Source organism: Macrotis lagotis, chromosome 8, assembly GCF_037893015.1.
Source record: "Macrotis lagotis isolate mMagLag1 chromosome 8, bilby.v1.9.chrom.fasta, whole genome shotgun sequence".
Lineage (NCBI taxonomy): Eukaryota > Metazoa > Chordata > Mammalia > Peramelemorphia > Peramelidae > Macrotis > Macrotis lagotis.
Genome location: NC_133665.1, coordinates 24,748,130 through 24,775,265, shown reverse-complemented (window position 1 = coordinate 24,775,265; position 27,136 = coordinate 24,748,130). Strand labels below are relative to the sequence as shown.

General features: G+C 36.1%; 1 protein-coding gene across 5 annotated transcripts in view; it reads left to right on the top strand.

The window, feature by feature from the left end:
• The window catches only part of DOCK8 (dedicator of cytokinesis 8), a 306,811-nt gene that overhangs the window by 225,778 nt on the left and 53,897 nt on the right, over nt 1–27,136 (top strand). For all 5 annotated transcript variants that reach the window (XM_074196530.1, XM_074196529.1, XM_074196534.1 and 2 more), the window contains 8 exons: nt 3,595–3,744; nt 5,564–5,677; nt 8,957–9,112; nt 12,422–12,561; nt 15,263–15,432; nt 21,225–21,373; nt 24,474–24,656; nt 25,044–25,179. In XM_074196530.1, coding sequence (XP_074052631.1) covers nt 3,595–3,744; nt 5,564–5,677; nt 8,957–9,112; nt 12,422–12,561; nt 15,263–15,432; nt 21,225–21,373; nt 24,474–24,656; nt 25,044–25,179 — 1,198 coding nt within the window. The remainder of the gene's footprint in view (nt 1–3,594; nt 3,745–5,563; nt 5,678–8,956; nt 9,113–12,421; nt 12,562–15,262; nt 15,433–21,224; nt 21,374–24,473; nt 24,657–25,043; nt 25,180–27,136) is intronic.

The following is a 27,136-nucleotide window of genomic DNA, read 5'->3' as shown; positions in this document are numbered from 1 at the left end:
GCATTTGATTATTTGTATATCCTTACACCTTTTGAAGTAGGCACTATTATAATCCCCATTTTCCAAGAAGAAACTGAAGAATACAAAAGGTTAAATGACTTGCCTAGAAAGAAAAACTAAGATTCAGCTTGTAACGTCACGTCAAACTCCTATTAACTGTGTGATCCTCAGAAAACTCCTTAGCCTTTCTGGGCTTCAGTTTTCTTATCAACAAAATGGGAGTAGGGCAGCTAGGTGGCACAGTGGATAGAGCACTGGCCCTGGAGTCAGGAGGACCTGAGTTCAAATCTAGCCTCAGACACTTAATAATTACCTAGCTGTGTGGCCTTGGGCAAGCCACTTAACCCCATTTGCTCTGCAAAAACCTAAAAAAAAAAAAAAAAAAAAGCCTACCAAAGAGATATATAACCTATTCCAGATTGGCTGCTGTCTTGGGGAGGGAGAAGGGGAGGCAGAGAGGAAGAAAAATTTAGACCTCAAAATCTTATTAAAAATTTTATGTTGAAAACTATCTTTGCGTGTAATTAGAAAAAACTAAAATACCATTTACAAAAAAAGAAGGAAGGAAAAAAGAGAAGGGGGAAGGAATGGAAGGGAGGGAAGGAGGGAACAAGAAAAGGAGGGAAGGAAGGAAGGAAGGAAGGAAGGAAGGAAGGAAAGGTCTGCAAAGAAAAGTTTAGTTTGGGCAGAGCCCATATTAGCTCACCAGGTCATTCACTTCTCTCCTTCTAAAGAAATGAAACAACCCTAGGCAGCAACTTAGATTGGCCTAATACTTTTATGTAGCATGAGTGTTCTAAGTGCTAATAAACTATTTCTTTGGCATTAGAGACTAATACAATTAGACAATTAGACAATAGACAATTCTCATACTTACTAATGAGTAAAATCCCTTTAGTTCTAGACACGATTGAACCAAACTTCAGCTGCTCAGAAATGAATGAATGGCCTAGTCCTGAAACAACTTACTGGACTGTACACCTGCTGAAGTTCCCAGGTGGCCTTTGAGCATTCATAGGCCCAAACCAGAAAATAATGCCTCTCTTACTCCCCAAAAATATTATCCAAGAATTCATGGTTGTCCCCCAAGTTGTCTGCTTTGGAAAGAGTGAGGGTATCTAGCAGCTGAGGTTCGAAAGTTTGGGGTGAGGCCAGGAGTTGGAAGTACATTGTGAGAATTATTTGTTTGGCCATGCAGTGGCCAGGCACAGCTGGCAGGAGCCAAGCACAACAATGTTCTTTAAAAAGCATTGTGTTTGATAGGGCAGTGAGGCTCCTGTTGGGGAACACAGTGTTAGAATTGAGCTGGCCCAGGAAAAGGAGACATTGTCCTATTCGGTCCTCTCTAGGTCATTTTTGTAGGAAAAAGTGATGATCTCTGTAGAAAGTGGAACTCTCTGGTCATAATTTTGACTGAGCCCATTATTCCCAACCCCAGTTCAGTAATCCCACAAAACAGTTGGTTATATGAGACTATGCAGTATAACTGTATCGTGCTCTCTTTTTTGGCCTTTTTTAAAAGGAAGCATTTGAATTGAAAGACCTTACAATTCTTAATTTGGTACTACAGATTTTTGTAATGTATCTACCCTCTTAGATCCCTTTCCTTGTTCTCTGTAATAACATTAAATATAAAAAGAAGTCTTCTTTCTCCCCCCCCTTCCTTCCTCTTCTTTCCCTCATCTTCCTCATTTCCCTCTCCTCTCTTTTCTTCTTTCCCTTCCCTCCCCTTTTCTCTGTCCTCCTCCCCCAACTCCCACTTCTCTCTCTCTCTCTCTCTCTCTCTCTCTCTCTCTCTCTCTCTCTCTCTCTCTGTGTGTGTGTGTGTATGTGTGTGTGTGTCTATATATCTGTCTCCTTTCTTCCCTTTTCTCCTCCCTTCTACTTCTTCCACACTTCCGCCTCCCTTTTGTTTTCTTAGGTTTATGGGGTCTCCCACATAGTGTCTAGTATTGTATAATAAACTTTCCCACATACCTTTCCTTGCCCCCACCTTCTCCTTTAGCCTTGACTTAGAGGGGCCACCTCCCAACATATGTGGGTGGCTCACCTTCCAAGGTCATTTCTTAACAGGCTGACCCTGCCTGCCAACCAACTTGCAGTCATTCATGGTGATGACTTCATAGTGTAAGTATCTGGGCATGAGGAACTACCTGAAACCACCAACTCCTTTCCCATCAGCCTTTCTTTGAGGACTTCCAAAGTCCAACTTACAGACTACTCCTCAGCTCCAATGAAAGTTCATTAGTAGGGGCAGCTAGGTGACGCAGTGGATAGAGCACCGGCCCTGGAGTCAGGAGTACCTGAGTTCAAATCCGGCTTCAGACACTTAATAATTACCTAGCTGTGTGGCCTTGGGCAAGCCACTTAACCCCATTGCCTTGCAAAAAAAAAAAATCATTAGTTTCTCCATTAGAATATGAGCTCTATATGAGCAAGGGCCATGATGATGAGCTTAGCACAATACACAATAGGCACTTAAGAAAAGCTTACTGACTGCTCCCATAGCATATTCAACAATTGACATATTCCTCTTTTATCAACTTTACTAATCAGAAATGTGTGAAGTATAATGTGCTTTTCTTTTATGGATAGTGATCTGGAGCATTTTTCCATGTTTTTGATAGCTGTGTTGTCATCTCCTTTGGTTACTTAACCATTGGAGAATTGTTCTTGCTTATATTTATTTGTATTAATTCTTTACAGGTCTTGTATATCTTAATCAGAATTTTGCTGCTGAAATTTTTTTTCCAGTTAATTGATTCCCTTTTAATTCTAACTTCATAGATTTTACTTGTACAAAACTTTAAAATTTTATATAATGGAAATGTCCATGCCACTGACAAGGTGGCAGAAGGAAGGAAAGTTGTTAATCCCAACTTGTTCACTGGGGCTGTTACAGGAGCAATATGTATTTCTGGGATACAAGTTTCATGTTGCAATGCAAAATAATTTTCCTAAAGAATCAGTGCTATACGTTTGTAACATTATGATTTTCCACTCCTGTACTTTTTCATTGTGAGTATATCCTATTTCAACTATAAGCTTTTGTGGGTTACCTTGGAAATGTAATCACTATAACATTATTTCTATGGGAAGATGCAAGGAAACAGGTCAATTTTGTTACTTGTTAAATTTAATATGCAATTTAAAAAATAATTGAGTAACAGAAATTCACAGTTTCACATGCAATCTTCTTTTTGACCTTTACCTGTGGAAATGTTTACATTTGTTGATGACTGACAAATTTATCATAAAAAAGACATGTTTTTTTTTTTCTAAATTATGATGGAAAGAACCTGTTTACCACATCCGGGAAAGCATGTGCCTGAGCAAAGTAGCTTAAAAGAAGGGACTCCCCTGCTTGGACAGAAGTAAGAGGTTCTCCTCAGGATGAATAGTATTCATATGTAAGGAATAGTTGTTAATTCAGACATGTTCTAACTGGGGAATTCCCCCCATATGAGAAGTCCTAAAGGAAAAAGTGGGAGAAGGAAGGTGAATTGACTATTAGAGACAGCTCATTTTTTTCATGTTTTAAATGCTGAGGAAGCAGGCTGCCAATTTCTCTAATTCTTTTTTCTTCTTCTGAAGGTGAAAAGCATGGCCCAGTATGTGCATAACATGGATAAACGAGACAATTTTCGGAGAACTCGTTTTTCAGATCGCTTCAAAGATGACATCACAACTATTGTTAATGTGGTCACCTCTGAGATTGGAGCTCTCCTAGTGAAGCCTCAAAAGGTCACTGTGAAACTCAAACCAAAGTTTAGATTATATATTGGGTCTTACTAAGAACTGGTTCAGGGTCAAGTACCCTAGACAGTTGTTTCTCTTTGGTTATCTCTCATGACAATTAGTTGTATCTCCCTTTTCCAAGTGAGAAAACTGATATACACAGAGAAAATGAATTATATACCCAGTATCACACAGTAAATTATTATTATTATTGTTAATGAAAACAATAGCAGCAAAATTTGTAATCCATAACATTTATATAACCCTATAAGGTTTTCATAGTGCTTTATATACATTATTACCTTTGAATTTCCAACCCTTTGATCTTCATAATTCTTTGAACTAGGTACGTTTTTGTCTCCATTTTACATATTGGGAAATTGAGTCTCCTAGAAATTAAGAGAATTGCTTATGGTCACACAACTAGTTAGCATCTGACATCCTTACCAATTCAAATCCATTTCTTCTGGACTCCAAGTGAATGATCTATTAAAGATAATTTGTATTATCTTGGACCTCTTTTTGGCTGACAATGTCACCTAATGGAAAAAACAAATCTTGAATTGAAAAAAATAACATAGGTCTTAGAGAATTAGTAGAAAAACCTAATTTTCTTCACTGAGTAGAAAGGTAGGAACTGCAAATGAAATGCAGCATGTGGTATACACTGTCAGACATGGGAGCTAAGTTAGGTGGCCCTGCCATTTTATTGTTGTCATAAGAAAGGATTGATTCACAGAATGGGGGTGAGAGGTGGGAGGTTCATGAGAAATAACTATAGCCAAAGTTAACAATAAACTTCTCTATGATAAATGCATATGTGTGTGTATGTGTGTGTGTGTGTATGTGTGTGTATACATGGCTTTATAAGATTTTTGAGAAGTTGCATGACATAGTAGTCAGAGAGACAGTAAATTTAAGGTTTGGCCTTGCCTCTGACATATGCTAGCTATCTTTTAACTTCTTAATACTCCAGTTAATATCCTAAAACTATGAGCTGTATAACAGTTGCTAATCTACTTTGGTAGAGGGAGTTTCCTTATCCATACTTGCTGACACAAAAGTACTCAAGACACAAAAATATCATCATCATCATCATCAATAATATGGACAGCAGACATATTATTTTTTGCCTTTCTTTATATCTCCAGTAAATAGCACACTGCCTGAATAAGCCTTGCTAGGTGGTGCAGTAGATAGAGTACTGGATCTGGAGTCAGGATGACCCCTCTCACTGAGTTTAAATAGAGCCTCAGACACTTACTAGCTGTGTGACCCTGGGTAAATCATTTAACCTTGTTTGCCTCAGTTACCAAGAAAATCTCAAAACAGTCACAGATAGTCAACTGAACAACAAAAGGTTTGCTGACTGATTGACATTTTAACAGTCTATCTCTATTTTTGTCACATGGACTTTCTAGTGATCATTCCAACAAATTAAGAATCAAAATACTTCAATGTCTAGTACTAAAATTTGTGTGCCTCAGTTTAGTTTTGCTTCATCAAATTTCTGTATTTCTGACTTATTTTGTCATGAAGTCAATACCCATCTTAAACTATATTTTCCTCAGCCTTCCTTCTGAGGAGTTCCATAGTTTTGTCAATAATTTCACCCCAATTTTCACAGCATCTCAAGTGTATTTGCTCTAATAACTCAGATTGGAAAAATTGGTGCCCCCCAAAATTAAACAATTTACTAAAAGGGACCCAAAAAACCTCTAGGAGAACTTAAGACAAGACTCAAACTTTCCTTATTCCCCAGCAAATGACCTATCCATTTCAATGTTGCTTGCATCAAAATGATTGTCATTTCCCTCTTTTAAAGGAAAATGATCAAGCAGAAAAAATCAACATCAGTCTAGCTTTTTTCCTCTATGACCTTCTTTCCCTAATGGATCGTGGCTTTGTGTTTAATCTAATTAAACACTATTGTAATCAGGTAAGCATGACTTTAGATGAGAACCATGTATAGTATATTACCAGGGCCCAGGAAATAGTCACAGTGCACATAACAGTGTAATAACTGGGGGAGGGGAGAGAATTCTGACTGGATCCCAGGCAACCTCAAATGAAATATTGACCCCCCCACAAATGCTTAGGAACTGATTAATTTTCATTTGCAGAACAAAACAGACATTAAGTGAAGTAAAGTCTGAGTTTGAACACTTCAGTTATTACTATTCTTTCTCATGCTATATGGATGTTTCTTTGACCCAAGGAGCTCTGAAAACTTAGTACATATGGCAGCACAATGATCAACAGAGTTATCAAGTTAAAATTCAGTCATTTTACTTAGGAAGCCTTCTCTTTTCAACTAACTGTGTAGCAAAAATTTCATGAAAATAACCTTTGGATAGGTCTGCAGAATTCAAAGCACAAAGAATTGAATGCCAGGTTCAAAATCCTTTTCCCCCATTCAGTCATTAACAGTACAAATCATAAGACCTTTTTAAAAAATGGCACAAAATTGTATTCACAAAAACTGTCACAAATATTATAGAGGCATTCTTGTTAGGTACATCCATGTGCAAAAAATTTCCTGTCTCCTATAGCTTCCAAAATTCCACCAAAAGGATTCCAGAATGTGTAGGCTAGTGTAGGGGGGGAATTATCCACCATGTATTCTCTGATACTTCCTTTTTTGACATTTGAAATCACAGATTATAGCTTACATTTCAAATTTAAGTTATATCTTTACTGAGATAAAAGATATTGGAATGCTATCCAGACCAACCCCCCTCACATGACCTTATTTTACAAAAGATGAAATTGAGGCCTAGGAAAGTGAAAAGACTTACCTGAGATTATTCAGGTACTAAATATTATTCAGGAACTCTGACTTCAAATCCAGTGATCTTTCTTTAGCATCACGCTGCCTGAGGTCCTTCCTAGGGTTATTATTCTGTGCTTCTATAATAGACATCTGCCACTAGTGCTCAAAAATACTGCTGTTGGCACACAAATTTAGCCTGTCCTATCCTCAATTTCCCCTTCTGTAAAATGAGGAGACAGGACTCATGGACTTCTAAGGTCCCTTTCAGCACTGGTCAAGCAATGTTAACACAAAAATGGAAACATAGAAAGAGGAGAAAGTTTCATTTATAAAATAAGAAATGGAAAGGGGAGAATTTTATGACCAAAGAAAAAATAAAGAATATTATAAAAGACAAAATGGATAATTTTGATTACATTAAATTGAAGTGTTTTTGTACAAACAAAACCAATACAGCCAAGATTAAAAGGAACGCATTAAAATGGGAAACAATTTTTACAACTAATGTTTCTAATAAAGGAATCATTTCTAAAATATAGAGAGAACTGTGAATGAAATTTATAAGAAAACAAGTCATCCCCCAATTGATAAATAAAGGAAATGGAAAGACAATTCCCAAAATGAAGAAATTTAAGTTGCCTATAGTCATGAAAAATTGTTTTAAATCATTATTAATGAGGGAAATGCAAATTAAAACAACTCTGAGGTACCACCTCACACCTATCAGATTGGTCAATATGTGGTAGGTTTTTTTTGGTCATTATGACTAAAAGGGAAAACAATCAATTTTGGAGGGGATGGGGAAAACTGGGACACTAATGCATTGCTGGTGGAATTGTGAATTGATTCAACCTTTCTGGAGAGCAATTTGAAATTATGCCCAAAGGGCAATAAAAACTGTGCATATCCTTTGATCCAGCAATACCACTATTAGATCTGTATCCCAAAGAGAGCATGAAAAAACCACATATACAAAAAATATTCATAGTAGCCCTTTTCGTGGTATCAAAGAACCAGAAATTGAGGGAATGCCCATCCATTAAGGAATGACTAGACAAATTATGATTTATGGAGGTGATGAACATTATTTTTCCTATAAGAAATCATGAGGGACAGGACTTCAGAAAATCCTGGAAGAACTTACATAAACTGGTACAAAAGAATATTATATACACTAACAACATTGAGAATGATCAACTATGATGGACTTGTTCATTTCAGCAGCACAATAATCAAAGACAATTCCAAAAGACTTATGATGGAAAATTCCATCCATATCTAGAGAGGGAACTGTGGAGTTTAAATGCAGATCTACTATCTTTAATTGTTAAAGTTTGTATTATTTATTATGTTGTTTATTTGTAAGTTTTTTTACATTTAAATTTGATTCTTTCATAACAAGATTAATTTGAATCTATGTTTAGCATAATTATACATGTCATGTCTATTTTAGATTGCTTTCTGTCAGGGGGAGGGAGAGGAGAGAGGGAGAAAATGTTAAACTCAAAACCTTGACAAAAATTGATTGGCGAAAACTTGTTGCAAATAAATATATTAATAAAAATGAATAAAGAAAAAAATTTTAGTAATATAAGGAAGAAATTGGGAGGACTTTTATGAGAAATTCACTCTTCAATCCCCTTGAAAGCTATCAATACTTTGTGAATAGGCTATTATATGAATGCAGAAAAGGACTCAGAAACCTCTACATTCATATGGTAGCCTTTTCACAGCACACTGGACTAATGGCCAGTAACTTCATGTGTCCAAGGGACAGTAGGAGGCCAGAGCAGGTGGTTTACTTTGGACCTGTGTGAACTTGTTTGTATTTACAATATATCTAGTTTTCAAGGGGTCTGAAGGATTGGTTTCTTCCAAAAGTCCTGCCAATTTTTTCTTTTATTCATTTTTCAAATGAAACTTCTCCCTCCTGCTACTCTCCTACTTTTTGTGCAAACTATTTGGCATTTTTCATAGAAGCATATTTAAGCCCTTTGATTCTGCAATCCAGTAAGCCTGTTTCTGAATTTACCAGTGGGACCTCTAATTAAGAAACTACAAAAGAATTGTTTCAGCATTAAAGTGATCAAGTCTACTTTCTCAGACACAATTTTTTTTGCAAAAAAATTAATTATATTATATTACAGTGAAAAAATACCTCATGATTATTTTCCAGAAAGATTTGCCATGCCCTTATAGTTTATTTGGGAGAGGAATGGGGGTGGGAGAAGAGAAGGGGGTCCTCATTTTGGAGTTCTGTCAAACTGAAATCATTAAAGGAACAGATAATGGGTAGAAACATTTTGGAATTCCCTCCTCATACAGTTCACCATCTGTGTTACTGTTTCATTGATGTTCATGAAATTGGTTGCTTTGATTTGGGGAGAAAGAAATCCATTTCTTCAATAACAAACAATTCTGTCTGCTCCTCATTTTTCCTCCCAGTTGTCAGCCAAGCTCAATAACCTTCCAACACTGATTTCTATGAGGCTGGAGTTCCTGAGAATCCTCTGCAGCCATGAACATTACCTTAACCTGAACCTTTTCTTCATGGCTCCCGATGCTGCTCCAGCATCTCCTAATCCCTCCATCTCTTCTCAGGTAATCAATTTATAGAAAATAATTATTTCTGTTCTTTATTCCTCATTCTTCACAATTTATTGCATTGTGAGTTCAGAAATGTTCATGTGATGTTTATGTCTTCCATGGCTAACAGATCCCTGGCAGTCATCACATACTTTAAGAAACTTTCTCTTTTAATGAAGTTATAGAAACTAATTTAAATCTTAGGCTCATCACTTGCCCTGACTAGTCAAATTTCCAATCTTCTTCCTGACTTCCTCTATTTTTTCCCAACAGTTCAATTTGTCAAAGCTTCTTGAAATTTTACTTTGGACAAGGTAATGGGTCATTGAATGGGAAAAAGAGAGAAAGGATAAAGAAAGAGGAAAGAAATATCAATTAAACATTTTAAGATTTTTTTTTTTTGGTTTCTGCAAGGCAATGGGATTAAGTGACTTGCCCAAGGTCACACTCCAGGACTGGTGCTCTATTCTGCCATACCTAACTGCCCCCACTTTAAGATATTCTGAAGAAAGAAGGTTGGCATTCAAGAGGATACAAAAATAGGACAGCTTTGTTTCTACTTTGTTAAATTGAAATATACACTTAAAAACAAATGAAGTAATAAGATCACAGTTTCATTTTCAGTTCTTATTTGTTGTTGTTCTTTGTATAGTGAAATGTTTGTAGTTATTGATGAGTTAAAGAAAGGAATAAAAAATGTAATATTAAATCAATAGGAAGGACAATGAGATTTAAATATGAGCCTTCAAGTCATCTGGTTAGATTGAAAGTTCTCTGTCATACTGTTTGCACAAAGTTTTAAAGTGTTCTAAGATTTCATCTTCAAAAATTAAAAAAATTAGAATTAAAAAAATTAAATTAAAAGAAATAATAATAAAGTGTTATAAGATTTCAAATTATTTTATAAAGTTACCTCAAAACAATACTGTGAGTTGAATATTATTAGGAATTCCATTATACAAAGAAATTGACACTCAGAAAGTTAAGTGATTTGTCCAGGGTAATGCAGCTATTGATTGTCTGGGGCAGTATTTGAACCCAGGGTTTGAGTCCAAGTCCAGTTCTCTGTGCACTGTGCCTCTAACTACAAAGGGCTATCTTGAACCTTATTCAGGGAAATTTAATTAAAGGAACAGCAAAAGATCTTCTCATGAAATGATATAATCCTAAAAAATAGAAAGGAAAAGGACCTATATGTTTGAAGATATTTATATCAGCTCTTTTCTGGTGACAAGGAACTGGAAATTGAGGAAATGCCCATCAGTTAGGGAATGGCTGAACAAATTGTGGTATGTGATTATGATGCAATACTATTCTACTAAAAGAAATTATGAACAGGGGCAGCTAGGTGGCGCAGTGGATAAAGTATAGACCCTGGAGTCAGGAGGACCTGAGTTCAAATAGGACATTAGACACTTAATAATTCTCTGTGTGACCTTAGGCAAAGTCACTTGACCCCCATTGCCTTAAATAAATAAAAATAAATTTTTTTTAAAGAAATGATGAATAGGATGAAAGACAGGAGCAGATGCACTGAGAAATGTACTATATATAAAGTAACAGCAATATTATAGGCTGATCTGTTGTGAATGACTACTTTTTCTCAGCAATGCTGTGACCTAAGACAACTCTGAAGGACTTATAATAAAAAATACTATTCATCCCCAAAGATAGAACTGATAGTGAATGAATACAGATTGAAGCATCTTTTTTTTTTTAACTTTATAAATTTCTTGAGGTTTCCCCTTTGGGGGGGAGGGACTTACTTTTACAACATGATTATTATGGTAATGTTATATATGACTACATATTTTTAACCTATATCAAATAATATGCTTTCTCAGTGAGGGGATGTAGGGTGGGAAGAAGGGAGAAAATCTGAAACTCAAAGTTTTAAAAATGAATGTTAAAACCTGTTTTTACATATAATTGGGGAAAGAATAGAAATAAACACTGATGTGAAAAAAAAGATGTAATCCAATGCCTTTATTATATCTGTATCAGAGATATTCACAGATTACCAGAGAAAGTACTAGATGAATAGAAGTACTTGAAGTAAGTGCTTGAGTGAAGTGACCAAATTTGGAGGATTGGTTTGTTTGTGTGTTTATTGAATAAAATTTCTTGGTAAGGAATACAGGATATAACTCAAGATAAAAGCAAGGATTTACTTACATCAAGGTCAGGTGCTGCCCAAGAGATCTGACTGTTAACACAAAAATGGAATTTCATCTTAATTTCTTAAAAGATAAAAATGTACAACTATTCAAGCCAAGTCCTCTAATGTAGACTTAGATCAATTGAAATAAATCTTATTTTAATTCAGGAATACCAAATAAATTTCTTTCTGACTTAGGCCCAGATAAGATCTTGTGTACAACCAGTAGCTAAATTTGAATAGTCATTGCCAGTGACTGTTGTTTTGAACACACACACACATACACACCCCTGCTTCCCACTAAGTTAAGCAGAACTAAGTCAAGTCCATATACTGCAAGTTTCGAATCATTCTCATCCATCCTCCAGCAACTGACTCTAATCAAGATATTAAATGTAATATATGAAATGTCTGCTTGGGGAAAATATGCAAAATTTTCTGGTGCTTGAGTAAAATTGGGAATTCTCTTATCTGAGCACATCTTGCTTCCAGCCTAATGAAATTTAGACTTTACTCAGTCATATTTAGTACTTGGATTTTGGACTACAGTGGTCCTTAAGTTTTTGCATATCATGGCAGACCCTTTGGGGCAGTCTTGTGAATTCTATGAATCCTGTCTCAGTCATGTTTTTAAATGCATTTTAAAAAAATACATAGGCTTACAAGGGAAGCCAATCATATTGAGTAACAATATATCTTTAAAACAACAACAAGGGGCAGCTAGGTGGCACAGTGGATAGAGCACTGGCCCTGGGATCAAGAGGACCTGAGTTCAAATCCGACCTCAGACACTTAATAATTCCCTAGCTGTGTGACCTTGGGCAAGCCACTTAACCCCATTTGCCTTGCAAAATCCTAAAAAAAAAAAAGAACCTGTGGGAAAGGATACAGTGGCCTTCTATTTATGAATGTCAACATTATTTAAGATCATTATTCTTTGTAAAAGTTTATGCCATTCCAATGACAGAAACAATCACAACTTCTATTCCTTCTAGTAACTCCCCAGATTCCATCTCCTTTGAATGTTTTGACTTCAGGTTTGTTTTTACTTTTTTCTCTTTCTTTTCAAGAGGCCATCATACCCCATGAGTTTTATTTTATCCATCTTTTCCTTCTGTTTGTCTTTTCTCATTCCACGCACCAAAATGTCTCCTGTATTTCTATAGAACTCTAGCTCTTGTTCCAGTTTCCAAGACCAGAAGATCGCCAGTATGTTTGACTTGTCTCCTGACTACCGTCAGCAGCACTTCCTGACGGGACTTCTCTTCACTGAATTGGCTGCTGCACTTGATGCTGATGGAGAAGGGTGTGTCTGATTATTTTTCCCAAAGAAAGAAGAGGGACTTGAATTAAATGCTTTTGTGTATATGGGGGGGGGGGGGGGGGGGCAGAGAATTGCCTAGTGGTATATTCATCAGTTTAAATTCTTTAACCCAATATTTAATTTTTTAAAAAAGAAACCTCTGGTTTCAATAATGCAGGGGAGTTCTCAGGGAGGATATTCCCATCCCTATGCAGGTCAGCACCTTTCATCTCAGAGAGTTGTCTAGAGCCCTAAAATTAATAATTTCAGATTCCTCTCTGAGCCTGAGCAAATTCTTTCCTGTTATCTCAGCAGAAATCAATACCTTATGGCATGAGCTTAAGAAACCTTTAAGAAACATTTGCCTGGTGAAACCAATGGATCCCATCTCAGAATGATAGTTGGGGGGGGGGGTTAATAATACCTAAAATAAAATAAATAGGATTACAGATAAAACCAATATTGAAATAAGGATATAAAAAATACTTCTTTAAAACAGCAAATTTGGGGCAGCTAAGTGGCTCAGTGGATAGAGAGCACTGGCCTTGGAGTCAGGAGTACCTGAGTTCAAATCCAACTTCAGACACTTATTACCTAGCTGTGTGGCCTTGGGCAAGCCACTTAACCCCATTGCCTTGCCAAAACAAAAAAATTCACAGACCCAAAGAATTCTTTCTTTGGGTATAACTAAATTTCCCCTAGCAGCCCAAATTGTCCAAAATATTCTGACAAGGTGCCTTGGAAACATGTAGGGCAAAAATATTTTTCAACCCAACCTAAACCTAAATCTCCTTTATACCTAAATCTCCTTTGTTGGTAGCACTTCTGTAGGTTAGATAATCTTTAAGATGTTCAGAGCAGTTTCTATTTTCCCCTCCAATCAGGTAGGTGGTACCTGTAAAGAGAGAAGGCCAGACATCTGTTTCTTTTTCTGAAGGTTACTTGCCCTTGTAAAATTGTTACTGTTGATAAGACTAGAAACATGACAAAGCAACATGATAGGTCACTTTGTCATAATGTATAATGATTACATCCTTCTAATAAATGCATACACTACCTTGGCTACCTCCTGGAGAGGAACTAATTCAAATTGTCCCTCCTTAGCAAAGCAATAATCCTTGATTGTTGAATTTGCTACATCTTCCTTGGAAGTCATTAGAAATACTGTTGCTTAGGTCATAAGAGAAAATATTAGCAACTTTTTTTTTCAGATTGCTTCAGTATATGTTTAGCCTTTCCTTTTATCTTATCCTTATACTGTTTTTCTTTTTTTTTATTTTGCATCCTCCCCCCCACCCCCCACCCCCACCATAATACTATTAATGCTCTTACCAAGATCTACCCATCATACTGAAAAGGTTCTTGGGAATCAGCTCCATCCTGGAAATGCTGAGTTAAATTTCCCATGTCCTCTGCCATACATCCCTTTTCTTCATGGAGCACTGATTTCCCTGCCTACTTAATTGCACAGTAAATTTGGGGTACAATTGAAGCATAGAAATACATGGAGTGTGGCAGTTAGGTCATGCAATGGATAGAGTACCAGCCTGCAGTTGGAAAGATCTGAGTTCAAATCCAACTGCAGACACTTAACTACCTAGCTGTGTGGCCTTGGGCAAGACACTTAACCCCATTGCTAAGAAAAAGAGAGAGAGAGAGAGAGAGAGAGAGAGAGAGAGAGAGAGAGACATGGAGCAATTTCCATCTTTTTTTTCTGAAATCTTACTCCACAATCAGAACAGATCTCCCTGCTATTAGAAAGGCGGCCATAGTGCATACAACTTTTGATATTTAGAAATGTTTCGGATTCTGTCTTGTGACCACAAAGTGAGCCACAATCAATTTACGGAGTATCTATTTGTACAAACTATGCCTTTTGAAAATTTGATATTGAATAACAATAGTAAGAAAACAGCAAGCCACATGGCACAATGGATAGAGTGCTGGACCTGAAGTCAGAAAGACTCATCTTGATGAGTTCAAACCTGGTCTCAACCATTTAATGACCAGATGATCCTGTACAATTTACCCTTTATGCCTCAGTTTCCTCATCTCTAAAATGATCTAGAGAAGGAAATGGCGAACTATTCCAGTATCTCTACCAAGAAAACCCCAAATGGGGTCACAAAGTGTCAGACACTACTGAAATGACTAATAATAATAGCTCACAATAAAGTCTCTTAAAATTTGCAGACTATCTTGCATGTATTTTCTGATTTGAACCTCATAATAAACCTATGAGGTAGAAGCCATTTATTATTCCCATTTTGCAGATAAAGAAATATAATTTGATTTGTCCAGTAACAGATCTATTGTTTGAGATAGTATTCAAACTAAAGTTGACCAGACTACTGTGTTTCATCCAGAAATATTAAATGATTTTGTCCAAAGTCATACCCAATAAATGTATGAGGCAGGATTTGAATCCAGGTTATCTAGACTAGTTCAGTACATTGCAATTTTTACAGAGATATTAAATGATTTTTCCAGGATTATATACCTATTATCTGAGATAGAGTTTGAATCCAATTCTTCCTGCTTTCTGCTTCTAAGCCTACTTTGCTGTTCTGTTTATTATCTGTAATCTGATTTAGCTTTTTTTTAAAAGTCTGCTTGTTTTTGATTTTGCATTTATTGTTTACTTCCTTGAATGTAAATATTTTGGGTGTCTCTTTCACTCATTCTTTGCATCTCTTGCCAACAGAATCAGTAAGGTGCAGAGGAAAGCCATAAGTGCCATCCATGGTCTCCTGAGCTCTCATGACCTGGACCCCCGCTGCTCCAAACCCGAGGTCAAGGTCAAAGTAGCTGCCCTTTATCTCCCTCTGGTTGGCATCATCATGGATGCTTTGCCACAGCTCTTTGACTTTACAGGTAAAGACTTCTCTTTCCTTATTTAGCCCTCCAGGGTCCCCCCTAACACACTGATTTTACAACATCAAATGGTGAGAATGAGGTCACTGTAATTAATTCAAATGCTGGTTTTATTTATTTGAATTATTATTCTTCAGATCACAAATAAGAGTTTGTAATATTTGCTTCATGAATGTGTAAAAATTAGCTTGATGAGTGTGTTAAGTGCAGGAGCTGATTTTTTTTATTGACCTGGTCATTTTATCTTTGGGAAAATGTACTTTCCACCCCCCAAAAATTGTATTTTCCATGAAAACAAATTCTTTTGGGGCACAGATTCACAAATTCTACCATCAGGATTCAGTGAGGGAAAAAATGCTAGATTCGAGGATAGAGGATTTGGATTCAGATCCTTGTCCTGATACTAAATTCCTATGAAATTTTGGCCAAGTCATTTAATCTCTGGCTTTCAGTTTCCTTATCTGTAAACTAGGAGGAGGCTAAACTAAATAATGTTTGAGTTGTAATCAGTCTCTAGATCTATAATCTAATCTATGCCTCCACAAGCCTAATTCTCCTTCCACATGACTAGAGCAGCAAGGGCCATTGAAATAAAAACAGAACCTAGAGCACTGGCACTCATTTGTCCAATGTCATGATGCTTGTATATGTCAGAGGCAAGTTTAGAATTCAGAATCCAGTTTTGCCCAAGGTCAACTCTTCATTCACTATGGTGTACTGCCTCTCATACAATTAGAAATGATAAAATTATGTGATATTCAATCCAATTCAACAAACATTTATTAAGAGCTTGACTCCTCTATATAAGGTACTAAGTACTAAGTTTATTTACATTGATTAAAAAAAGCATGCTACTTTAAAAAATACCAATGCCAAAGGTGGGGAAACAGCTCTCTTCAGAGCAGGAGATGCTGTAAAGAGAGAGAAATTGGAAAGGCAGACTGGGGTCAGAATATGAAGGCCATCAATGCTAGTCTGAATATTGTATTTGGTCTGATAGGCAAGAGGGAATCACTAACAGTTATCTAAACTCCTTCCCCAATTTGAGTTTATTTGGATGAATGCACAAAGAGGTCAGAGCAAAAATCACAGGTAACAAATGGTATTCAGGCTGCAATTTTCTTCCCTAAGGACTAGATAATATGTCTAAGTTCTTTTCCTTCTAGCTCTAAAATTCTATGATCCTATGTGTCTAAATATACTTTGGGCTTTTTTTTTTCATTTGGAGATTTAGAAACAAGAGACTACCTCTCCCCTAGATCCATAAAGTCCTTAGGTCAGGAAAAAGTACATGATAGTAGTCCACATTTCTATTTCTATTTCTCTTTAAGGCTGGTGAAACACTTTGCATTTATTAACTCATTCCTTAATTCACTTATTAACTCTCTTTACAATGACCTATAATGTTGGTATTTATACAATCCCCATTTTATAGAAAAGGAAAGTGGGGCAGAGAGAGATTTAGTCACTTGGCCAAGCTCACATAACCAGTAATTATCCGAGGCAGAATTTAAATGCAAAACACTAACAAAAATAAAGCAAAGAGTACTTTAGAACATAGCAGCAATAGTTTTCCTGTTCCTAAAGGCACATGAATTTTAATTTTAATTTATTTTATTATTAATTTGTGGGATAAAATGAGTATTTCTATAATATAGTATGATTTTTAAAAAGATGAATGCACATGAAACTGCAAATATATACAACTTGCTGTCCTTTTTAAATATATAATAATCACGTAAATTTCTCTTTTTTCCTTCTCTTCCTGGCCCCTGCCCCAGAGAAGACTACCATTAGACATGAGTATGTGTGTATATTTGTTGTATCATTCTATACATACTTTTATTAGGTTTTTTTTTCCTGGATACAGATAGTGCCCTCCTTTGTATATCCTTTGTGGATAATTTTCATATTTATAATAGGAAAAATATCATATTTAAAGTTGTTTTAAAACTATTTCTGTTAAAATAAAATTTTTTAAAAAGAAAGGTTAATGATTCTGATTACTCCATAGTGATTCTCCATCTTCCCTTCTACCCAAAGACCATGTGTACAGTTATCAGCATCCTTTTGACTAGAGACTATCTGTACACAGGAGAAAAGAATACAGAAATCTTAAATCCTTAAATATCACAAAGTCCCAAAGGGGTCACCCTCCTTCTCCTTCTTTGCAGTTATGTGTAACTTAATTGCTTTGGAATTTTAGCTTCCTTCTTTTTAAGCCTGAAAAATGAACTGTCTCATCATTAGCTTGAAACTTATTCAAAGCATAAAACAAAAGTCAGATATTCCCAGGGAAATCATTGTATCACTCCTAAACAATTACTGCAAAGCCCTTAGCTGAGCTATGATTTGTTAATTCATTACTGTAAGGAGGTCGGTAGCCTCTCTTCCCACTAAACAGAGCCAATTGTCTTCACACACACACACACACACACACACACACATATCTTACCACTGGATTTCAATAACTGGAGGAGAGAGTGAGGCTATTACTGCAACTCTCCCTCACTTAAATCCAATTCACTTTTAAGTTAAGACATCACCCTTGTGATGGCATCTGTACTCTTCAACAAGGAAGAGTGAATAGCTAAACAGCTATACAATTACTCTTCAATACCAATAAATTCCTGAAGGGCAAAATATGACCCTAATAACTGAACTGGTCTATCTGACCAAGTCTATCTGACTTTATCTGAGTGAGGAAGTTACAAAAATATGTCTGACACTGTTGAGGATCAGTAAGATATAGAATTAGTGGTGAATCTATTCTCTAATCATGCCAGGCTTTTGACAGTTATGTTGGTAAGAGTATCATATTTATTTTTTAATTTATTTTTATTAAAGATATTATTTGAGTTTTATAATTTTCCCCCCAATCTTACTTCTCTCCCCCCACCCCCCACAGAAAGCAATCTGTCAGTCTTTACTTTGTTTCCATGTTGTACCTTGATCCAAATTGGGTGTGATGAAAGAGAAATCATATCTTTAAAGAAGAGACAAGAAGTCTAAGAGATAACAAGATCAGACAATAAGATATCTGTTTTTTTCTAAATTAAAGGGAATAGTCCTTGAACTTTGTTCAAACTCCACAGCTCCTTATCTGCATACAGATGGCACTCTCCTTTGCAGATAGCCCAAAATTGTTCCCAATTGTTGCACTGATGGAATGAGCAAGTCCATCAAGGTTGATCATCACCTCCATGTTGCTGTTAGGGTATACAGTGTTTTTCTGGTTCTGCTCATCTCACTCAGCATCAGTTCATGCAAATCCCTCCAGGCTTCCCTGAAATCCCATCCCTCCTGGTTTCTAATAGAACAATAGTGTTCCATGACATACATATACCACAGTTTGCTAAGTCATTCCCCAATTGAAGGACATTTACTTGATTTCCAATTCTTTGCCACCACAAACAGGGCTGCTATAAATATTTTTGTACAAGTGATGGTTTTGCCCTTTTTCATCATCTCCTCAGGATATAGATGCAAGTGGTATTTCTGGGTCAAAGGGTATGCACATTTTTGTTGCCCTTTGGGCATAGTTCCAAATAGCTCTCCAGAAGGGTTGGATGAGTTCACAGCTCCATCAACAGTGTAATAGTGTCCCAGATTTCCCACAACCCTTCCAACAATGATTATTATCCTTTCTGGTCATATTGGCCAATCTGGGAGGTGTGAGGTGGTACCTCAAAGAAGCTTTCATTTGCATTTCTCTAATAATGATTTAGAGCATTTTTTCATATGGCTATGGATTGCTTTGATCTCCTCATCTGTAAATTGCCTTTGCATATCCTTTGACTATTTGTCAATTGGGGAATGGCTTTTTGTTTTAAAAATATGACTCAGTTAAGAGTACATATTTAAAAAATTACAGTGTCTGGTGATATGCAGGTCATTTCTTGAGACCCTGGCTAACTTATTATAAGTAAATGGGTACATTGTTCCATTCAGAAAACTCCAGATTTTTTGACTGTGACTCAGTTGTCACCAAAGTGGAGCACATTCTCTCAGAATACATTACTCTCAAATTTTATGGATAATTGTTTGTTTCCATGATGAGTCACAAAATCTTTCAAGATACAGTCTTTGAGCCTTTTAAATTAAATGTATCAAATGAGGAAGTCTAAGTGCTCCTCAAACATGGAAAATTATAATGACTTTATAAGTGAATAAAGAGTATTACTTCTAGATTTGAAGACGGGAATACTTGAATTCTTTTATGCTAATTATTTATATGATCCCATCTAAGTCACATCTGTTTCCTCCTCTATAAAATGAGGGTTCCTGACTGGAGTGTGGGGACACTATCCACTGCACCACGTAACTGCCCCAGTATATTGGTTTTGAGGAATAATTGTTCATGAGTGTTAGAATGATTTCCCTGGCAATGTGTGCCTTTTATTTTGTATGAGTTTCAAAGAAGAGCTAGGTGGCACAATGGAAAAAGTGAGAGGACTGGAGTCATGAAGTCTCCTTTTCCTGAGTTTAAATTTGATCTCAGACTTTACTACATGTGTGACCCTAGGCAAGTCACTTAAGCTTGTTTGCCTCAGTTTCCTTATCTGTAAAATGAGCTAAAGAAGAAAATGGCAAAACCATTCCAGTATCTTTGCCATGAAAACCCCAAAATGGGTCACCAAGAGTTGGACATGACTGAAAATAACAAAACGACAACCACCAATAAATTTCTGAAAGGGCAAAAATATGATCCTATGGACTGAGAGGTTCTGTTCTGTCCTCATCTATAAAATGACCTGAGTTGGATTAAAGGGCTTCTAAAGTCCCTTTCAGTCTAAGTCTATAATCCTATGATCTTTACTTCTAAGGATGGCTGCCTTTGATTCTGCTATCCTGTATTTCATAATTATAGATCTTATCCAGGCTATATTTCTTTATAAACATGAGTGATTTTTTAAGAAACTGAATGGTTTCAAAATTTTCCAGTGGTGGTTTATGATTCCTTAGAATAATGTTCCATTTTCATGTTAGCAGCCAAAAATATTTCTTTCAGTATTATCTGTGAAAAATTGAAAGTTGAAATGGATAAAATTTGGCAATTCTATGAAAATCTGACTTCTCTGTGGGTCAATTACTTGTAGAGATGTATTTTCTCACAATACTATTTTAAAAATTGCTTATATAAATGACCTGTCTTGTGTGAGTGCACATGGAAAAAGAAATGGTGTTAATCTTGTTTTAAAACAAATGTCAATTTCTGAAATGATCTCCTCTTTTCTGTGCCTATATTCTGGCATCTGTAATAAACTGAAGGTCATTTCAGAGATTCTGAAAATTTAGAAGAAACTCTTCATAAATCTTTACCCAATGTCTTAATCCCCTTTATACAACATTAGTTTTCCTTCTACCATTCTGGGAACTTTTGTGGTTGAATCTTCTTTATCTCCAGAAATCCTATTAGGGCATCGCTAAGCAACGTATGTAAGACTTGGAAACAGTTTTAAAAACTTTTATGAAGGTCAGTTTCCACATTTTTAAGAATTATCTTCTATCCTAATCCCTTTTTGATTGTTTTTATCTATTTTTAAATGTGATTGCCTCTTCTTGTGGTGGGTAGTAGATTAAAGCAATGGTACAAATCCCAGTTAAAATTATTTCACAGGCTCTGCTCATGCACAGGCAACAAACTTTGGTTTATTAATTTGACTTTTATTTTGGTTTATTAATTGACTTTGGTTTATTAATAGTTTATTTATTTTTGGTTTATTAATAGTTTAATTAATTATTAATTGTTTATTAATAGTTAAACTGACTGATGATATTTTAAAATGCAGTTTCAGATGTTCGTGGTGGAAAAGGTCGTCCAAATAGCTCAGATGAAGAACAAGAAAGTGGAAGTCCAATTAATCAAAGTGTAGCCCTAGCAATCGCAGGGAATAATTTCAACCTCTTGAAGACATCTGGGGCAGCTCTATCTTCCTTGGTATACATTCTCATGAATTTCACTGGCTTGTTCTTCATGTATATTCAGCATTTTCTTTTTTAGTATATATGGTATTCCCACATATGTGTAGCATAGGCAGAATTTATAGTTAATAGAGTTCTAATCTTGGAACTGGGAAGACTTGAGTTCAACTCCCATTCCAACTCATACTAGTTGTATGCTTCTTGGCAAATCACTTAACCCCTGTTCCTTAGATCTATTACGTTTTAGATGAGTTATACTCTCTGATGATAGAGAGAAATTTCTGTTCTGGGAATTCTCCTACACTACAGAATAACACCTCCTTCGTGTTTTCTTCTATGTAACCAATGAAGATCTCAATTCTCTTGCTCTGTGCTAGAGGGAAAAATTAATAATTTAAGAGTCCAGACCACGGGGGCAAATTGCTTGAATCAGGCAAGTAGGTCAAAGAATCTGAAGCTGGCAAGGTTGATTTCAACTGCAAAGGAGCAAACAGTTCAAGATCAAGCAACTCCCAATCTCCTTGGGAGCAAGAAAGGTTCAAAGTAGTGTATACCCTGACTTCTATCTGGCCTGTGAAAACACTCAGAGGATTCAAAATCTAGCAGTAGCAGAACCAAAAGTAGTTTTAGCTTCTAACTAATCAAAACTGCAGACTCTAGGTGTGTGTTTCTTTTAATTTTTTCTTTACCGCTACATAAGAATCTTAAAAGCCTAAACTTTTTCATTTTAGTTTTGTTGCTGCTTCTTATCTTACGTTCTTTCCCAAATGTGGCCCTCCCTATTTTCTCAATCCAGTGAGCCATACTTTGCAACAGATCTTTTTAAATAAAAAAGGAAGGGGCGGCTAGGTGACATAGTGGATAAAGCACTGGCCTTGGAGTCAGGAGTACCTGGGTTCAAATCTGGTCTCAGACACTTAATAATTACCTAGCTGTGTGGCCTTGGGCAAGCCACTTAACCCCATTTGCCTTGCAAAAAAAAAAACCCCTAAATAAATAAATAAATAAATAAGGAAAAGAAAACCAAACAACAAAACAATAACTTCTGACAATCCATATTCTACCCTCAATGTCCCTTAGCACCACCACCTTTGCAAAAAAAGAGAGGAATGCTTTTTCTTAACTCTTCTCCAGGGTTAAATTTGCTTTATTGTAACTATGCAACATTCAGTTTGGGGGTTTATGGTTATAGTAATTATGTATGTTATCTTCTTGTTTTTAACCCCCATTCGTTCTACATCTGTTCTCTTTTTTCATCTTGAAAAACTAAAATTTAGGTATTTGTAAGTTGACTTAGATGAAACATAATACTATTGTTATTTACATTAAAATTTGGCAGTAAAATCATAAAAATCATAAAAAATGAAATTATGCCCAGGCAATTGAATCACCAGTGAGAATCCTGGAGAATATATGATGAAGCATATTTCCTCCCTCATAGAACAAAGGTGGGAAATTACTAAAACTGAATATTGTATACTGGGATATTATGGATGCACAGTGGATCCCTTTGCATAATTAATTTTAAAGAAAAGTGACAAAGGAGGATCAACTCAGAGGTAGGGTTTGAAATGACTATAATTGGGGTGGCTAGGTGGCATAGTGGATAAAGCACTGGCCCTGGAATCAGGAGCACCTGGGTTCAAATCCAGTCTCAGACACTTAATAATTACCTAGCTGTGTGGCCTTGGGCAAGCCACTTAACCCCGTTTGCCTTGCAAAAAAAAAAACTATAAAAAATGACTATAATTAAAGACAAAAACATGTATAAAAACAAATATTTTTTACTTTTTAAATTCATTTTGAACCTAAAAAATACAAATATATAAAATGTATTTTTAAAACACAAATAAAAAGTAATTATAGAAATGTCTTATTTCCTTTAAACCATAAGGCCCAAATCATCATTTCCAGTATACTTAGAGATATTTCTGTTTCATCTCTACATCCTCCTAAGATGTGAGCAATGAAACCATACTGAGAAGCATACAACCTCATGTTATATAATTAAGTAGAAAAAAAGATATATATAATATATTTAGTATCACATTAATATCATAAATATTTAATATTTATATTTATTATATTTTATTTAATGGTGTTTATATAAATAATATATATTTAATATATAATTAAGTAGTAAAAAGATGTATATATTTAATATATAATTAAGTTATAAAATTAGTACCATAGAGTTTCTTTGCCAAAAAGCATATTCTTCAAAACATACAGACAATACTGAACATTCAAATAGTACAACTGAGTACCACAAATTGAATTATATTGCCAGTAAAATCCTATTGTAATGAGAGTAGTTGACTAAGATAACTAAGAAGGTTGTGAAATAAAAGAATTTAAAATATCTGTTACCTGTCATCAAAGTAATTTTCCCCTTTGGAACTCAGAAGAGTATTAGCTTTTTAACCTTCTGGATGCGGAGAACAGGGCAGCTTTCTGAGGTACCCAATCCTACGTTCTCCCCTGCAATCAGACCTGATGCAAAAGAGAGCATCCCTAAGAACCTGTAACAGTCTGCAACCATATTGCACTAAAGTGGGGGAGGTAGGATAAATAACCCCATCAATTATCAGGATAGAAATGGAATGGCATACAAGCACCAGGAAGCATTGTCTGCAAGCCAAAGAACTACCTTCGGGGTCCCTAGACTAATGTAGTTCTTGTTATAGGTTCACAGAATGAAAACTGGAAGGGCCCTCAGAGGCCACCTATTCCAACACCCCCACTCCCACCCCCACCCCCTCATTTTTCAGATAGGGACCAAAAATGTTACCTAACATCACACAGAGCACAATAGAGGTGAGGTTTGAACCCAGTTCCTTTGACTCAAAATCCAGTCATCTTTCAATTATCTCTTGCTAGATCTGGTCCTACCTCAGGAAAGTCTCCTTTCATGAGCTATGTGACTCAGGAGCCTTTGCTTAACTACATAAAGATTGATTAGGAACAACTAACAAATGGATACCAAATCAGGGAATGAGAAAGAACTATTACATTCTAAAAGCTTAGCATTTCTTAATCTCATAGCATTTCTATTTTTCACTTTTTCCATCATCCCAACCCCTCAAAAATAAAACAAATCGAAAACCTCATTCCAGCCCTACAAGCAAAACAACGTGCTAAGTCCTGATACCACCCGCAACCTCATGATTTGTTTCCTCTGGATCATGAAAAATGCAGACCAGAGCCTCATTCGGAAATGGATTGCAGACCTACCATCAATGCAACTGAATAGGATTTTAGATCTACTTTTCATCTCTGTCTCATGTTTTGAATACAAGGTAAATGAAATAACTTAATTTTCTCCAGATTTCTGTCTAGTTTGGGGATGTTTTTTGTTTTTGCAGGGGATGACAAGCAGTGAGAGAAAATAAAATAGAAAGCATCTCTCCTATTTCTGTGCTTTTTTGTACATTTATGTATTCAAATTCATTTCTTCCTTTCATTAATATTACCATGCCCTAGGAAAAGAGAAGATAATCTCTGCATTCTTTCCATATTTATATGATGAACAAAAGAATCCCAGTCAAAGAATTTCTCATCCCTGCTAATTTTGTTCATATAACACATAATTCCACTAGTTGAAGTTTTAATATTGTCCTAAGGATTAGTATGTACAGATGATAAGTATTAAAATGATTCTTCCTCCCCACCCCAATTTTGCTCAGGGAAAACAAAATTCTGACAAAGTCAGTACCCAAGTCCTTCAAAAATCAAGAGATGTGAAGGCCCGACTAGAAGAGGCATTACTGAGAGGAGAAGGTGCCAGAGGGGAAATGATGCGCCGTTGCAAAACACCAGCAGGTGAGTTTTTAATCATTTTAATTATTCTAATTTTCCTCTGAACACTTAGGTGTTTTGTGGGAAGGAATATTCAGCCAATAAGATTTCAGCTTTAAGTTCCTTAAAAGATAATAGTGCCTATGCCTTAAAACAGCATTGTTTGTGATTCTTCAGTGAGTCAGTCATGCACATTTATTTTTTTAGTAAGGTTTTATTTATTTTGAGTTTTACAATTTTCCCCCATTCTTTCCTCCCCCCCGCCCCCACAGAAGGCATTCTGTTAGGAAGACACTGTTTCCATGTTATACAATGATCTCAGTTGAATGTGATGAGAGAGAAATCATACCCTTAAGTAAGAAAAATAAAGTATAAGAGATAGCAAAATTACACAATAAGATAACAGATTTTTTTTTTCTAAATTTGGTCTTTGTTCAAGCTCCACAATTCTTTCTCTGGATACAGATGGTATTCTCCATTGCAGATAGCCCCAAATTGTCCCTGATTGTTGCACTGAAGGAATGAGCAAGTCCATCAGTGTTGATCATCACCCCCATGCTTCTATGCACATTTATTAAGACGTTATGTTATGTTATGTTATGAATCAGTTGGCAGCTGGAGAGAAGTCTCTGAAAGACATCTGCCATCAAGATAACAGAAGTAAAAGGGTCAAATACTAGAATGTGAACCTAAAAATTTTTTTAAATAATTTTTAAAAAATTTTTTAAAACATGAACCCAAGAGTAAGGAAGAACAATCACAATGATAATAATAAGTAACATTTATATAGCACCAGGTCCTGTGCTAAGCTCTTGACAATTATTATCTCATTTGAAATTATTTGATAAGGAAAGAGAAGAGTAGCTGTACCAACCAGAAACATTTTTAGGAGGTTCTAATTGACTCCTGGGTTTATTCAGAGAATGCCTAATAATTAATGATGATGATGATAATGATGATGATGATGATACAGTAATGTATTTAAGCTTTGAAAAAATACTTTACAAATAATAGCTCATTTGATCCTTGTAACAACCTTGAGAGGTATATGCTTCTCTTAACTTCATTTAACAGATGATTCAATGACATGATATTTATAAAAAGAATGTGACAGTGCCTGTCACAGAATAAGCACTATAAGAAATCTATTTCTTTCCCTTCTACTTTGTACGTGTAACTCGTAACTCTACTAGCTGAAACCTTCATTCCAAGGATATTCCAAGGATGAACACATGCAGATAAATATGATCAAACAGATACTCTTTCTCCTTGCCACAGTCTTGCTCAGAGATAAAAAGTTCAGACCCAAATCAGTATTTTTGTTCTGCTAAGGTCAAGTAATGAAGACCTGGCTTTATTTCTGAGAGGCAAAGGCACCAAAGGAGAAATGAGGCATTGCTTTCACAGATGATGAAACTGAGGCAGGTAGAGATATGGTGACTTGCTCAGGGTTAACAGTTAGGAAGTATCTGAGGTCTGAGTCTGTCCCAAAGACCACCCAAGGAAGACATCCTGTCACTTCAGCAGTAAATTTTCTAGGAAACCCAAACATACTGCCCCTAAGCTATGGCAACCTGTGTCCTTGTAGCCCTTCACTGTGGCACTCTATTCCTGACCACTGAACACAGTGATGGGGGGGGGTAGGAAGCCCTTCCTCCTCCTCCAGACCAGCCAGGGTTCCTCAGCTAAGTCTAAGGATTTCACAAAAAGGCTTCCTGGGTGAGAGCTACAGAAATGGAACCAGAGAATCTGAGCTTTGAGAGTACAGAGCCAAGGTAGGGAAGCAAGATCTTCCACCAAGCATTCCCCCCTCCCTCCTGGGTCAAAACATGCCAGCCACTGGGGAGCTTGGTCAGGTGCCTGGTAGGTTTTGTTGCTAACCTTTCCACAGGACATCATGTTTTCAAATCATCAGCAGAATGTCAAGCTGAACTGCCTCAATAAGCTTGTTATAGAAATCCCAGCTATCTTGGAGAGTTTC